This window comes from Serpula lacrymans (genome assembly GCF_000218685.1).
Source record: "Serpula lacrymans var. lacrymans S7.9 unplaced genomic scaffold SERLAscaffold_6, whole genome shotgun sequence".
Taxonomy (NCBI): domain Eukaryota; kingdom Fungi; phylum Basidiomycota; class Agaricomycetes; order Boletales; family Serpulaceae; genus Serpula; species Serpula lacrymans.
In genome coordinates this window covers 328,233-343,432 of record NW_006763295.1, presented here as the reverse complement: position 1 = coordinate 343,432, position 15,200 = coordinate 328,233, and the positions used below count along the sequence as shown (strand labels likewise).

The window sequence follows — 15,200 nt, the reverse complement described above, 5'->3', positions numbered from 1 at the left end:
TGAAAACGTTGTGAACAGATTGGAAGATTTAGCGAAGTAGTCCTTTGGTACTGTGCCCCTCTGCGCATATCTTGTACAACATATACAGTCCGTTTTCGTGGAATAGTCGTATCCGTCGACATCGAGACGGTGCAAGCTCGCTCCAATTTTTAGTAGACAGTATGATACATTCGAAAAACAATTTTGATACAAGTTAATGATACATTGATTTGAGTAGCCAGTTCCACAATTCCACCATAACTAAAGTGCGCCGTGCTGCTCCAGGAAATCTCTGGCGTGCGTCTTAGCAGCCTCCGATACTCGTGGATCTGAGCGGTCAGTCAGTGTGCAAACAAATCAGTCGAAAAGTCATGATACATACTGTTGAGGGCAGCTTTATACCCAGCTAACACACGGGTTTCGTGTTCCTCTTCAGAGATACCTGTGGGGCGCTCGTATACACCAGCAGCTTCCAATACTTCTTGTGCGTGTTGCTTCGCCTCCTCCGAAGTATTCTCGTCTGAGAGATCGTTCATATCACATGTGTGACAGGAGATAGGGGACATACTGCTCAACGTGGCTTTATAACCACCAAGGACGCGTGTGCTGCCCTGCTGATTGGCCCTCCCATATGCTGCCCCGCCACGTTCTGTGTCATCACCCAGCTCGTTCAGGCGCTGAATGGCGTTATCCTTTGCCTCCTCTGAGACATTGGGATTGTGAATGGCTGCCTTAAGACCAGCAATCACGCGACCTGTGTCTTTGTCTACGATCACAGTCAGTCATCCTTGTGCGACGGATACCGAAAAGAAGAGCATTACCAGCCATTTCTGATATGATCTGTTTATGGGGTAGGTGGTAAAAGGATGAAGTTGGGATATTTGTTGCTAAAGTATTATGAATGTCACGGAGAGGTTATATACCCCCTGTCTTTTCAGACGCGGGAAAGTGACGTTCCGTCTGACGTCGTGTAGGAGTCACGTGCTTTTGATATTCAATGACTTGCTCCAAGTGCATATATGCTCCTGGAGCAAGCATGGCGTCGATTGTATGTAATCGAAACGCATCCTACGGACACACCTATGACTAGACGGCTTCATTGGGGAATTGACTGGATCCTGCTAAGTGTTTTTGGATAACAGTAGAGCATCTTTTACGCGGAATAAATTCAATAAGTGGAGTGGATTTCATCTACGGAGCTACATTAATATTGTCTTCAAGATATCAGATACATAACAAGGTCTACTACATCTGCAGTAACATGGAACGTCCTTATACATTAGAACTTACGTCTCTTCATACATTTAGCATTAATCAGATTCAGTCAATAATTTCAAGCATCTGCCATGAGGGTGAGTTCACAAGCGGTTTTAAAGACCTCTGGTGGCTTACAGTAGGATGATCCCGTCAGTAGCGTGGAGAGTGCAGCCAGTTGATCGTCGTTGAAACGTCTGCAGTCTTCATGCCAAGTGTCTTGGTGTGTTTTCCTGAAATTACTGGCACACTTATGAACAGTAGTAGAGATAGGAATCTGATACAGAATCAAAACATTTATGTCAACAAGTTGTGGGTGCAGATCATATAGACCCATGGAAAGGATACGCACAGGATCGAAGGTATGTTCCACCAGCACGCTGGTCAACAGCTCTGGCATCCATTTCTCTATGGTGTAAGGGAAACTATCAATAAGAGCACATATTCCTATGATAGCAGCATGTCTTTGGCGAATTGCCAGTGCGTATGGGATTGTATTTCGTTGTTCAGGTATGTGGCTTTTCTTCGCCAGTTTCACGAAGCGATCCTGCCCAATGTCATGCCAGTGAGCGACCGAGAAGCTTATTTTAGAAAAGTTACCTTGAGTGTGATGACACTACGCCTCGGCGACAATCGCAATATCCCCGACAGTGTACTTCAAGGAAAACTTAAGCACTTAGGTAATAGACTCAAGATAAATACACTTACGTCCCTACCATTTCCCGAACTTCAACTACTTCGTCGTCCAGACATTTGCATAGCATCTGGCAGTCTTTATTAATATTTTGCGCAGTTGATTACGGCTGTCAACTTACGTCTAAAATCTCCACGACTTTGAGTTCGCTGATAAGGGGCAGCTGGCGGAAATAAAAGACTACTGCATGTTAATAAGGTAGTCGTTGGTGATTTTCATTTGACACACCTTGAAGTATAGGTAGCGCCTTCAATCGCACTTTCCATGACTGTGCCAGAAATCAGTCTTAGTTCAGGGGCAATTGGAAGGACGAAACATACTGGAGATTTTCGCATAGCATCAAATATGGTTTCTAATAGCGGACCAATCATGGATTGCGGGGGAGTGACTCCACACATTCGTATGAGTAACAAATTTGCACGGCGTGCCAACTCGTCGTTGTCGTTCACTGTAGCAGTATAAGCACAGCAAATAGGAATGCAAAGCCTTTTACTCGCCTTCTGAGAAGCGGAATAACTCGGGCTTTTGAGTACAAGTCAGACATTAATATTCACACGTGAAACAGAAACTAACCATCAGAGGTAAGATGTAGTCATAGGTGGATATAGCTTGCGTATCATGCACCGACTGAAAGAACCATTTGCAAACAGCAATGCCGACCCTGAGATAGAGTATAATCAGTACAGTAGAGATGAAGGGAGCTAATGGATAATCATTACCGATCGTAAGTGGATTGAAAAGCACGAACACCCGGCAGACGTTCCTCTCGCCAAACATTGAACTTATTCACCAGATCATTTACTCTCTCAAGGTGGTAAGTGCCACGCATTCCCGTTATGTCGTCCCCTATATCGCTAGTTCGGCACTCTCTTACAAAAGCTTCGGCAGAGGGTACAGATGGTTTTGGTTGCCACTGTTGAATGAGTTTGGAAAGCTATAATTGATTACACTAATCAAAGCAATCAAACGAACCTTGATTCTACTAGAAAATGCTAACAATTCGCTCACATGAGCCCGTACCTGTAACGTCATTAGAGCAATTCTTTGAACAAAGATAGAAAAACGCACTTCATCGTGTTCGCTGCGCAACTCTGGCCAAGCACGGCTTAAAGCATCGTCACTCCAGGCTGAAAATTTCCACCCTAGTTCGGAGTAGAACGCCCTGAATAATGACAGAATTTTGACAGAATCGAACGCGGATTCGCCATTGTAGTCCGCGTTATTGAATTCCTCAAAAACATAATCTACCAGAGGCTGCATCCTTCGAGGATCCTTTTTATAAAAGAGGTACTGTGACACAAATTATCAATTGAGTTAAAGTCTCTAGCAAAGGTCTTTCATTACCTCAAAGAAAGATGTCCAGATTGGGAGGGTATCTGTTTTGATATCTTTCCCAACAATTTGTTTGATGAAGGGTAATGCCCACTCCCACAAAGTATCTTGCTTTACAGTACTCCAGTGCTTAGATCCTAATGATGACCGTCAATAATGAAGACGTTCGAATGCTAATGTACCTACCATTAAGTACACCTGCCAGCAATTCGGCGGCAGCACGCTGCTTGTTTTGGTCTTTATCAGCCAAAAGCTCTTCCAAAGTAGGTTTCAAAGCTTCAAATGGCTGATCTTCCAATAGTTGAACTTGTGTGTGCAAGGTAATCACTTTAATCATGCACCTCAGCCCTGAAGGAACTTACAAATTGATTTCACATCCGATATATTATCTTGGAGAATTCTCTTCTCGTAGTTTTCTTCTGCAAAGTGAGTGGATAATTGCTTCCAAAAACTCGAGTCTTGCACTATCTCCCGAACACAGGATATGACGTCTTCACTGGATGCTTCCCACTGAAAAGTAGTAGACGTTGGCTGAGGTTGCATATAGACGTCGACACTAGTACTCCATGCTAACCAGCCTTGGGGGAGTTGGTCATAGTATACACTACGACTAGTTAATTGATGCTTTCGGGGTGCTCGAAATACTTACGGTTCCGTGCTAGAATTTTCAAGTTGTGTTTGAGATCTGTACTTGCCTAAAACTTTCATGGTCGACGCATAGGAGGGCTTCATCGTGACCCGACGTTTCAGCGGGTTTCTGTTGGCTGTCAAGGATAATGCAATGGGATCACGACAGTATGTCCGAAGTTTTATATACCGAAGGCTTTTCATCAGACCTCGCTGGGCATACTGTGGACATACGTTAGACTTTTGAGGCTTAGAAACGTTACCATTCTTACATAGCGCTAAAGATAGTTAGAAAAAATTAGTCGCTAAACTCTACACGAAAAGGGAGAGAGCTCGTTACCATTGTTGGATTGCTATCATGGACTTTATCAAAGAAAATGCGAACATGCTCCGGCCGCATGAGTACGTCCCGCCGAATACATGTCCGCAGGACCCTAACAGCAGCAATGGCATAACGCCAATGCGTCTGCTTGTCATTCACAGCATCGATAACATCGGTGATCTAAAACAGCTATGAGCAGCCATACTAAATTTGAAATCACTGACGTCTTCACCGTAGCGTCGATAGCCTGATTCATTAAGTTAACTCGCTCTATACGTTTTTCTCTTGCTCGACGAGTAATGTCCTTGTCATGTTCTGTGGAAGTAAGGCAAGCCTGCAAATCAGATAAGGACTTGTCCAGTGCTGGATTTTCGACGTCATAAACGAGGAAACAAGGCTCGAGGAAGCTTTGAAGGCCTTGATAGGTACTTGTATGAGAGGTAGCAATTGGGTTGGGGGGGTGGGCTCACTATTATCTGCCACCGTCGATACACAATTTTGGATAGAAGGCTAAAAAATCCGATCAGCAAAACGAAAGGCTCTACCGGGAATCAGATTGATAGAACCTTTTCGTTATGTTGACACTCAAGGAGGCACTTGATGTATTCCGTAGCCAATGTAGGTTCTGATGACGAGTTAGTATGAGCTTGATAATGGTACTGGGGAGCCATACCTGATATCGCAAATTTTCCTTGAAAACGAAGAGAACAAAGTTTAAACAAATCCGTTATTCCAAAGATATTCATCATACCAAAAGTAGACATATTCAATGTCCATAATGCTCCTTTCATTCGATCATCGTCCGAACCAGGCTCCAATGCCTTATATAGGATAGGGAGTGCACGAATGCGAACACCATCGTAGATCTGTGCCAGTATGGTCATTTAAAGGATGCAAGAGAAAGCTCGTGACACATACCGAGCAAAGGGAATCCAGTATATATTGGCTAGATCTTTATCAAAGTTGAGCATAAATAAAGCAGTATAATCAGTCTTATACATACTCTCGCACTTCATAATAATCAGGAATGTATAACGCATGGATTAGAAATAAACTTACCATTTGGGTAATGCCACATAGACCACTCAACAACGTCGTCGATCAGAACGTTCTCGAGAGCTCCTCGTGACCGTTCAATAGAATTCCAATGTAATCGGGCAGAATGGTAATGGCTATACGATAATCAGTGGAGCGAAGGATATATCAGAAAATAAGTCCTACCGGGCGCGACGAACATATACCGCCCTAGGCCAAATCTTCTGGCCAGCATATTGACGGGCCACGTTGATATCACTCGAATACTGTTCTCCGTTGATAGAGTAACTAAAATGATCGTGAGAATGAAAGACAAGGCAAGACATCGATCAATTAATTACCTATCTCTGCTGTCCCCATATTCCAGCATGTATGTTCGGATAGATTGTAGCTAGCCAGACAATTCAGCCTTTTGGGCTGCTTATTATAGCCGAAAATCTCACCAACACTTGAACAGCATCTACGGTATTTTCCTCACCTTGCTGTTGCAGTGATATTGATGCTTTATGCAGGAATTGCCCAAAACGATGTCGTAATGAAATGATGAACTGGAAACGCTCGTCATCGGGATCAGTTAAACAGAATCCGGAATTTAGATTTTCAATAGACGCAATCATTTCTGGAATCTCATTTCTGGAACGAACATGTAAGTGGAGTTTCGTTAGAGAACTAAGTGTAGCACAAACAAAACATCACTTGTCTCGGTCATTGATTGGAGGTCTTTAGTTGAGATGACGTCCTTGAAAAGGGTAGGAATACCAGAGAATGCATTTTGCACGAAGGTCAAATATCTACTCAAACGTAAGGCCTCTATTCACGGACATTAGAAAAGCGACCTTACCGACAAAAGTCATTACGCCATTCGGCATCTCGTGAAACTGACCGCAATTTAGACACGATACGAACTCTTCAATAGAGAAACTTACCGATATCTAGCAAATTTTCTAGCTTTTCCAAAGTTGGCACAGTAAGCTCTTTGAAAAGGCGCAGAGCAAAATCAATTTCTTCATTATTAGGGACATGCCAGGACAACTTGTATTTTCATTAATATTCCTTCCCTTGCCAAAAAAAAAAAGGGGCTTCGACTTACTTGGACATCTTCCGGACTGTATAATTTACCCCAGTACTTGTGATGATTATTCTGGAATTCTATAGGGTCTTGCATTAGCGAACAAAACCGTAACACTTCTAGATGGGCCGACCTTCGTTATTCCACTCATCGGGATTGACAAATCTGTTCTCAAGAGGGTAAGTATGAGTAAGGGTGACAAGGGTGCTTGACAACAGTTTTCCACTCCAGGAATAACCGCGTTTGGAGTAAGTCTTCCTTTGCAAAACTTTGAAAAGGTGTAAAAACTGATCCTTGTACTTGAGCACCTATATCCAGCATTATATTGGTTAGAGCTGTAAAAACAAAATGTACTACGCACTGCTGTTCCATCACTGCAATGTTGTGTGCGTGAATAAAAAATTATGTAGACCTGGTAAAAGAACTGACTTGTATACAGAACCCCTTAGGATGGCAAGGTCTAGATGCTGTCAGACAAATAAGAAATGAACATGACGTGATGAATCTTACTCCAGTGCAAAGTAGCGTCAGAAGGGAGCGGGGTCGAAGAAGATGTCGTCCGGACCGAACTGGCGCCATGATCGATTTCTGTGAGAATGTTCTGCACACAAAATGGGAAAAACTTCGCCAGCGTCTTCTCTGGGTTCGCATTTGCAACACATTCCACCAACTGGTGAATGGCACGGACGGCATTCGAACGAACGTTTGTACTCGCGTAGTCGTATATCATCTTTAATACGAGATCAAAGAGGGAATCTGATAGATGAACACAGATCTGGTTGAAGGCTCCAGTCACCGCATCCACAACCTGTACTGTAACAAAGTAAATTTTCCGTTGTGAGCTGGCATTCAACGACCAGCTCACCTTCAGTGGTACCTCCTGCCGTTCCGCCCACACCCTCTTCCGGGAGATTCTCGAGTAGTTGAATGATTCGTCCAATCAAATCACCAAGCCAGGTGGCAAAGCTTCCAGTAGTATCTTTCAAAATCTTGTCTTCGTCCTCGTTAGATAGCTCGTTTTCCGCAATTTGATCTGAGCTATCGTAAGTAATAAAGCCATTCGTGGTATCTAGGGGAGTTTGCTCTGGTGAATCAAGAAACTTGGAGTCTTCAGAAGACGTCAGGTCTTTGAACATTATGTACTGGGATATTTCTGCAAGGAAACCTGTCGTACAAAGCTAAAAAGGGGTCAATCACTTGCTTGAGATCTGCGCTTAAATTAAAACATACAGTCTTGGAAGGGTCGTTCTAGGCATTGTACACAAATACGTAAAGATATATCAGCAAAGGGACAGAGAGTTAAGTGAAATCTTACGAGATCAATACCAGGAATTAAAAGCTGAAGTATCTGAATTAGATATTTTCCTCCCGGGTAATATACTTCACGAGATACAAGAGCCGGTGCTACAGCACCCAGCGCCTTGATGACTGCAAGTGTTCGATGGGTCTAAACGTACGACTGGGTAGCAAGATGACAGAAACATAACATATAACATAGACGACAAACCTCTACCAGGGCTTCCAAAGAAGGAATGGCTCTTTCAAGAATGGGATGCAAGATGAGATCTGGTTCTAAAAGACTCATAGACTTGAGAGCACTTTGAATACTGGTTACTGTAGCAGAATCTTGTGAGAACATGGCAAGAAGAACCACTGTCCTGAGACATTTGACTAATTCGCGTTTCATCAGCCGTGTCAACCGGCGAGCCTGAGTTATCATTAGCTTAAAAGCGCCTCAGACCACTCCAATAACGTACCTTAGGAGTCTTGCAATCGGGTTTCTCTTCTTCATGCCAACCTGTATACAGTCAATGTGAGGATGCGATACCAAGTTGAAAAAATGGATTCATTACGTTTGTTGAACTCATACACAATGTATTTGATGAAGGAACTCAGCTATTGGGCGAAACCAGTCAGAAAATATTTGACAGAAGGACAGAAAGACTGTCGGCTAGTATGACGCCTTTGACACTACTTACATCATTTGTCCAACTACCAGAATTGGTTGGATGAAAAAAGTGTTCAGTAGATGCAATCAGCCTAGCTAGTGAATCTAGCGCTTTACATCCAGCAATATAAGTCTGGCCTTTTGAGTGGCCAAATTTGTGTAAAGGAACCGTCAAGTAATCTGCAACTGATCCGCCTTGCAACTGTGGAGTGCTAACCCCAGAAGGAGCAGGAGTGACGAGCGGTGAAGGTGCGTTGGACGCTGGACTGACTGGCCCATCAGGCGCCATGGAATAGACAATGATGCGCGCCAGCGAAGCTAACAAAACTGTGAGGACAAGATACAATATAAATACGGGATACTTACTGATTCTCCAACTCGGTTTAGGAAGCCTACCAATCTCAAATCCTGCAGAGTTATCTGCGGAAGGACCTGTGGTCAAAGACCCAGCGTCTGCGAGAGGTATTTCTGCATATGGTGGTAAGCCTCCAGGCAGCTTATAATTAACTGATCATATAAATACACACCCATTGATGCCAGACACTTGCACATAATCAGGTGCCACTCATGCTCGGTAAAAATTCCGACATCTTTGTAAAGGCCAGACCAAGCATGGTCTTCTTTAAGGTCGTCACGACACCATTTTGGTCGACCTTCACCCTCAGACCTTTCATCATCTGGGATAGTTTCGAACTTGGCAGGATCACTGATATCTGGGTCTACATGCATTTCGGCAAGACGAGATAAAAAGTGTAACATCCTATCATCGTACATATAGGAGTTGATCGACTCCCATAAACGACTCAACATGGGGAGATACGATTGGGGGTGTGTCAAAGGTAAGAAGGTCAAAAGATAGTATTGAGACGAGAGGATGCTCTGGAATGCTGGTTGTGAGTAATGAACAGACGACGCCGGTTCTCCACAACTTACGTTCAAATCCGTCCCATTGATAAGAGGCACAAAAGTTGCCAGCATTTCATCAATAGCAGCAGGATGAAAAAAACGTCGTACTATATCGGCAATATAGCCCATGCACCATGACAATTGACTGTGATATAATGTAAGTATAAACAACGCCTGAAGCAAAGGGGCAAAGACAGACTTGTATTCAAACTGCCTTCTTGACAAAAATAAATCTTGGCTGAGTATATCATATATAGGTTTCCAAGGTAGCCTCATGTCCTCGATAGATAGCTTCTTTTTTGAGCGGGTCAAAGTCGATAACCCGTCGGCACAAATGGCGACAATTTGTGTGGACATTCCGGGGGTTGTGCTGACATGAAAGTATAACTTGGCTAATTTCATTCTTTTCTCTTTCGGAAAAGGATACTTGAGCATAGACCAGCTGGCATTTCATTAATTTAACCTTGTCCTGGATCACAAAAGAGCAGTTCACTCACTATGATAGCATACTGTCCCACTGTATGAGTCCAGGGTCATAGTCTTTTGCCTCAACACATTGCGTAATGCGAAGCAATATAAAGTCCAGCATAGCCTGTATCTTCGCATTGGACTCGATTGCATATGGTAAAGACCTTGCATATTCCTTCAATTTCTGAATGTAGCGATCCGAAGAATTATCAATGTCCTCCGGAACCACAGGCTCATATGTCTGCGGACCCGTGTCATGGGTGCAGTGAGTAGATAGCACAGATATTGTCATAAGATTTAAGAGCAGAAATTCAAGAGCAAGGATTATTCGGTGAAGTATATGGTGAAGAAAGAAAGGTTTATGGTCGTGCGTGTACTGTGCGGCACTGAAGTACTAGAGTGTGGAAACTCCCGACTCAAATAGTACAAGCGAATGTCTCATTAGCGCGCTTGCCTCGCTGCTGCCACACACCACAACTACAGCTTTCATACGTCTTAAATGCTAGAGTTGGGTTTGATACAACATATCTCGACTAATGTTGGCGTTGCAGCCAATGGTATTGCCCATTTAACATTCGTTCCGCTGCAAATAGCTTCAAACGCGCACAGCCCTCGCCAGCGCTCTATCATGATGAACATTTCGCTGTATCAAACATTAACAGTACAGCTAACAGGGAGTACACGTCGTCTATTTAGCTCACAGGTGAACATCTGCGACGAATCATCTCAAAGCAAACTCGACTTCCACGTTATCTGCGATAGCGATTGCACAGAACGTACCTCCGAGTATAGGTACTCCCAGCCTGGCAATCCACGTTCGCTTGACCCCCATTTACTATCCATGAACTGTTTCACAGAGGTAAGCTCCGTTTCTCAGCGCGTGATTGTTCCTGCCCTTGGTGTCGTCCTTTTAATCGCCTCTGGATCTCACCGAGGCGCCTTCCGTTACACACGCACGCCGGTCCAGGTGTCTTCCTGCGCTAATCTGTACTTGCTGCTATCGCGCCGGTGACTCATGAGAATCTCTGGTACGTGGAATATTTGATAGCATCCCGGTTCGATATCAGTTGATATTCTCGGTCAGCTTCTCTTGCTGGTTTTGATTATACTTTTACTAGTATGTCCAGTGAATGCTGTGACTATCTCCGTGGTACTGGACATTAAGCCTTTCCTACCCCCGAACCTGTGCTCATACTCGCGCAAGGATAAGCGTCCGTCTGAGATGTTCCAGGCGCATATAGCTAGTTCACGAGGCATGATACCGCAGTTGACCAGAAGCAATCAGCAAGAGCTCAGAAGCTCTGCCGGTGAACATAAGGCGACTCTAGATCCACGACCGGTTCCCAACGATTCAATTTATTTCATGAGTATCGCTTCGATATGTTCATCTCATCGCCATCGTCCATATATCAAGTTGACGCATGGATAATTAGAAGCAAGAATAGCACAGTGTTTTCCTGTGTACATCAAACAAGCGGTCGATGGTGTATTCAAGCCTGAGAAATGAATGTAAGGGGGCCACCTTCTTAGCTGTTCCATCGAGTCTTTTTGCACATCATAATCCCAGTGTCTGTACATCGCTCATAAGGACATGCATTGTTTAAACCATCTCCACAAAGCCCAAAAATAATGACCATGCCAACATCGGTGGTAACCCCTCGTCTCGTCTCGTCTACCCTTGCTCTAACTCCAGCTTTGGCCGTTTTGCCGTATCCTCCAGCTTGCCTCCTTGATCAAGAGCGTTCTCCGAGTGAGATCTCTTGGATGGGGGGCTGATATCGACTTCGCCAACTTTAAATTGCGAGTTGGAAAAGGTCACATCTTCCGAACTACATAAAGGTATACGTACAGCTATTTTGCCCAGCTTCGGAAGGGAGAGGTCTGAAATACGGCTGAGCCAACCAATGAGGGAGAACTTTCAGTCCCGTCGTCGGCTCAATCGTCACAAGCTCTTCTATCGACAAGCCTTCTGCCTCTCTCGCATCTCGCTAACATCACACTCAGTCAACAGCTCTCAAAGCGGTAAATGGGCCAACTCACATCCATGCGACGTTTCATCTCCTCCGCAACCTCGATATAGCCCTCGATGCACGCCGCACCTTTGATCTTGCCCAACCTTTCCCGCAAGTCTTTCTCTCTCGCCAGCGCAGGCCTCATCAGCTTGAACAAATGTCCCTTCACCGCGCTTATCGGTGTTCTTGTTTTGAGCCCTTGGACGATGGAAAGGTACTCCAGCGCGAGGTCCGCGTGTGGGAGGTGCAAGCCCGCGTCGAATGCAGGGTCTGCGGAGGGAGCAAGCGCGAATAGCGTTGCGTTATACAGCTGGGCCTCTGCAGCCATCACACCGTCTGCCCCAGTAGCTTCAAGACACCGAGCAATATCAGAGTGATAAAGTATATTCCCATTAGCAAATACAGGTACGGAGACCGCTTCTTTGACGGCACGAATTTTAGCCCAATCTGCCAGGCCCTAGAGATAGTGAACATATCGGGTGAGAAAGGCTGTTTGATTTGGATTGAGAATAGACTTCACTGTGTTGTGTCCACGCTGCTCTCGTGTCCGTCCATGGCACGTCAGTATCTGCGCACCCGCGCGTTCGAGCATCTTCGCATACTCCACCGTCTTCTCCACCGTCTCAAACACGCGAAACTTGGCCGTAACAGGAACGGCAAGGTTCCTATGCAGGGTATGGACGAGGTTATAGATTAGCTGCCACTCGTCTTGCAAAAACGAGCCATAGTGCCCCTTCCGAGCGATGTCTTGTGGGCAGCCGAGGTTGATGTCGACGGCGTCGCAGTGGGCCTCGACGACTTTTGCGGAGGCGAGAAGTTGGTCTGGGCTGTTGGCGCAGAATTGGACGATGAGAGGTCGATCGAGGGGTCCGCCTTCTTCTCCGTTAGGGATGTTGAAATTCTGCTCCTGGTAGTTTTTGTGTACGCCGCCTGCGAACATCTGTCAGAAAGAAGAAAAGAGTGCGAGAACAAAGGGTGGTCTCGGTTTAGTGTCGATGGAATGGAGCACTGCGTTGAAAATATGACCTTTGCGTTTATCATGGGAGTGTAAGCAAGCTAACGACAATCAACCAAACAAACGAAATCCCCCAAGTCAGTGAATGCAATAATCAATCACCCCCTCTCGTACACACCCACATACCTCAGCTCCATATCGACGCGCCAGCAGCCTCCACGCCTACACTTGCAAACAAAGCCAGAGTCGAAGAAAAAAAAAACAGTGATATCCATATTCAATCATAACCAAAAAAAAAAGAACGCCATCACTCGCAGGAAAGTATACATACCAGTTCACTCTGATCCACCATCGGAGCGACGACGAATTTCGGGCTGCCGAGGACGGTTCTATACAATTCATATCCGCCCAATTTCTGCTTTGGCCCGTCGACGGCGGTGGGACTATGGGGTAGTATTCCAGGCATCCTTAATGCGAGGAGGCTGCGCAGGGCGCGCTCCAGAGACGGTAGTCCAATGATGGTAGTTGATGGATAACTTGGAAGTGTGGCTGAACACTCGTGACCGGAGTCGGACAGTAAGAAAAATTGCCACAGACACTTTGCCTTTTGCAGTGATCGAGATTATTAGTCTCTTGCAACATTGCCGTAAGTACAATCATGTATAATACCAACAAGTAACAAAAAGGCTATGTACACAACATCCACACTAGGTATACGTATATCCGAACGCATTGTACAATGGTGATAAATAAAAATGCAATGCAACTTGAAAGGGGGGTATGTATATTCCGAAATCCAATAATGACACAAATAAGTTGATCATTCACTTTTTTCCGAAGTAACCGTATGAAAGTAGCTTCTGCCTATCGTCCAGGACCCCCGGCCATCACGCACCAACGTCCATATCGTCGTTCCGGCTACCACGCACCTCGGCCTGCGTCTGTATCTGCGTCTGCGTCTGAGCTTGTGCTTGAGCGTGGTTTGGATTTTGAGTGGAAGCCTGACGAAGCGGATCGACACCCAACACCCTCAGATACTCCACAAAATCAACCAAAAACTTGACCTGCTCCAGCGTCTCAATCGCCTTCACACTCCGCCTCCTCCTCACCACCGAAATCGCGCGCTCGACGAGCTGGACGGTGTCGCGCCGGACTGGGCTGGAGGCGTCTTGGGCGTAAGCCGCGTCCGACATTGACGCGATCGGGGACGGGGACGAGGTGGGTGATGGGGACGGTGAAGGGGACGGGGAGGGTGACAGGGCCGGACGCGGGGGAGTGGAAGTAGAAGCAACACACACGTCCGTCAAGCCCGCGGACGACCTCACATCCGTCTCAATCCACCCACACAACCCAAGCTTCAGCATCCAACAACACGCCACCAACCCCGCCCTGCCCACGCCCCCGCGACAGTGCACGAGGATAGGCATCCCGTGGAGCGTGTACGTCTCGATCAGCCTCGTCAGATGCGCGTCGAGGGATTCTGCGGAGAGCGGGGCGAGGCCTTCGGGGAGGGGTATGCTGGGGGAGGCACGAATGGATACTTATGATGAGGGATAGGGGAGTGGCGGGTACGTACCGTAGGACGTCGAGTCCGAGGCTGTGCGCCTTTTGGTAATACTCCGCCCATGAAGCGCCGAGAAAGCTGAGTTCTTCATCGTCTAGACAGCTTTGGGATGGTGCTGTGAGGGCGGGTCACGAGATGGAGGACGAAACGAGGCTTACCACACGACGCATCTCACGCCTAGATCTTTCATTCTTCGAAGATCGATCTCGAGGTCTCTGCACACTGCGCTTCTGCCTTTAACGGGACCGTTCAGGCGGACTTTATCGCGATAACGATAGACGTGATGTCAGTTCCGAATCTCGGTCTGCGGAGGTGGGCGCGGGGTGCTCACCTTTTTTTCCGGGGCATGAAGAGAGGTAGAGGTTGCCGAGTCTGAATTGTTTGGGTGTGGTGAGGCGGACGGAGGGAGAGCGTAGCGAGGCTGTGACGGTCCTGAATGTTGAGGAGGACGAGGTGATGAGAGGTGATCTGAGACGTGGTACGCTTGTGTAGGGGGGTACGCTGTTCGTATATATAACATCAGCGATGAATAAAAAGGAGAGTAAGATACGCACAGTTGCCGAGTCGATAGCTTTGGGACGTCGATTGCGCCTGGATAAATAGACTGGACGGTATCAAGAACACCGGGTAAAGAATGTATATAGCAGCTTGCACTCGCGGGAGGTCGTGCGTTGACAGACACCGCAATGCTGGTAGACTGTCGGTGGACGCCAGCACTCTTTTGGGAGGGCACGCCCGACTCCCTAACAGAGCGTGCTCTGGAGAGGGACGTCATGGCACTTTTCAAGGACAATACCTTGGATATGGCAGGAGGCATTTGGGTTGCTGATGTGAGTTTGCTGCTTATGGCTGCTTGGAGGGCCTCGCTGACGGATATTTTCCTTTGGGGTGGGAATGCGGGGGGCGGGGTATGCGGTGGGCCTGGGGAAGTGCGGATGGGTATGAATGGGACGGGGGACGGAAGGCTGGGGAAGAGGTGTGCGTAGCCTGCGACACGATCTAGGGAGTATGCGAGGGGGACATCGAACATGACTG

General features: G+C 46.3%; 4 protein-coding genes across 4 annotated transcripts in view; 1 reads left to right on the top strand and 3 right to left on the bottom strand.

The window, feature by feature from the left end:
- Nucleotides 1–10: 10 nt before the first annotated feature.
- SERLADRAFT_448204 (uncharacterized protein) lies at nucleotides 11–10,477 on the bottom strand (the record flags this gene model as incomplete). The annotated part of the gene is made up of 53 exons (XM_007317265.1): nucleotides 11–308; nucleotides 362–499; nucleotides 548–745; nucleotides 1,372–1,510; nucleotides 1,586–1,780; nucleotides 1,834–1,888; nucleotides 1,942–1,997; nucleotides 2,049–2,107; nucleotides 2,156–2,195; nucleotides 2,248–2,375; nucleotides 2,425–2,449; nucleotides 2,501–2,588; nucleotides 2,647–2,840; nucleotides 2,900–2,947; nucleotides 2,996–3,217; nucleotides 3,272–3,396; nucleotides 3,446–3,565; nucleotides 3,622–3,863; nucleotides 3,909–4,108; nucleotides 4,159–4,164; nucleotides 4,227–4,352; nucleotides 4,441–4,625; nucleotides 4,679–4,718; nucleotides 4,775–4,833; nucleotides 4,882–4,899; nucleotides 4,960–5,074; nucleotides 5,127–5,160; nucleotides 5,212–5,218; nucleotides 5,268–5,380; nucleotides 5,430–5,531; nucleotides 5,585–5,634; nucleotides 5,687–5,876; nucleotides 5,930–6,034; nucleotides 6,085–6,121; nucleotides 6,170–6,275; nucleotides 6,334–6,401; nucleotides 6,446–6,620; nucleotides 6,674–6,689; nucleotides 6,745–6,772; nucleotides 6,823–7,125; nucleotides 7,178–7,490; nucleotides 7,543–7,560; nucleotides 7,628–7,759; nucleotides 7,820–8,020; nucleotides 8,070–8,110; nucleotides 8,166–8,208; nucleotides 8,292–8,578; nucleotides 8,627–8,728; nucleotides 8,758–9,139; nucleotides 9,194–9,311; nucleotides 9,366–9,608; nucleotides 9,664–9,875; nucleotides 10,415–10,477. 53 exons carry the CDS (start codon nucleotides 10,475–10,477, stop codon nucleotides 241–243), a joined length of 6,378 nt encoding a protein of 2,125 aa, XP_007317327.1.
- A 701-nt stretch (nucleotides 10,478–11,178) lies between these two features.
- On the bottom strand, nucleotides 11,179–13,150 carry SERLADRAFT_386752 (uncharacterized protein; the record flags this gene model as incomplete). Its single annotated transcript, XM_007317264.1, has 6 exons — nucleotides 11,179–11,622; nucleotides 11,675–12,103; nucleotides 12,167–12,586; nucleotides 12,673–12,702; nucleotides 12,788–12,823; nucleotides 12,933–13,150. The coding sequence occupies 6 exons, from the start codon at nucleotides 13,065–13,067 to the stop codon at nucleotides 11,464–11,466; spliced, it is 1,209 nt and encodes a 402-aa protein (XP_007317326.1).
- A 338-nt stretch (nucleotides 13,151–13,488) lies between these two features.
- SERLADRAFT_348519 (uncharacterized protein) lies at nucleotides 13,489–14,536 on the bottom strand (the record flags this gene model as incomplete). Its single annotated transcript, XM_007317263.1, is given in 5 exon segments — nucleotides 13,489–13,769; nucleotides 13,869–14,119; nucleotides 14,133–14,267; nucleotides 14,324–14,423; nucleotides 14,497–14,536. Coding segments are annotated over 5 exon segments (807 nt in total), but the record flags the coding sequence as incomplete, so codon positions are not given.
- Nucleotides 14,537–14,851: 315 nt separating this feature from the next.
- The window catches only part of SERLADRAFT_414887 (glycosyltransferase family 2 protein), a gene marked incomplete at both ends in the record, with an annotated part of 5,132 nt that continues 4,783 nt past the window's right edge, over nucleotides 14,852–15,200 (top strand). Inside the window, one exon of the mRNA XM_007317262.1 lies at nucleotides 14,852–15,143. Within this exon, the coding sequence (XP_007317324.1) occupies nucleotides 14,852–15,143 (292 nt within the window). The remainder of the gene's footprint in view (nucleotides 15,144–15,200) is intronic.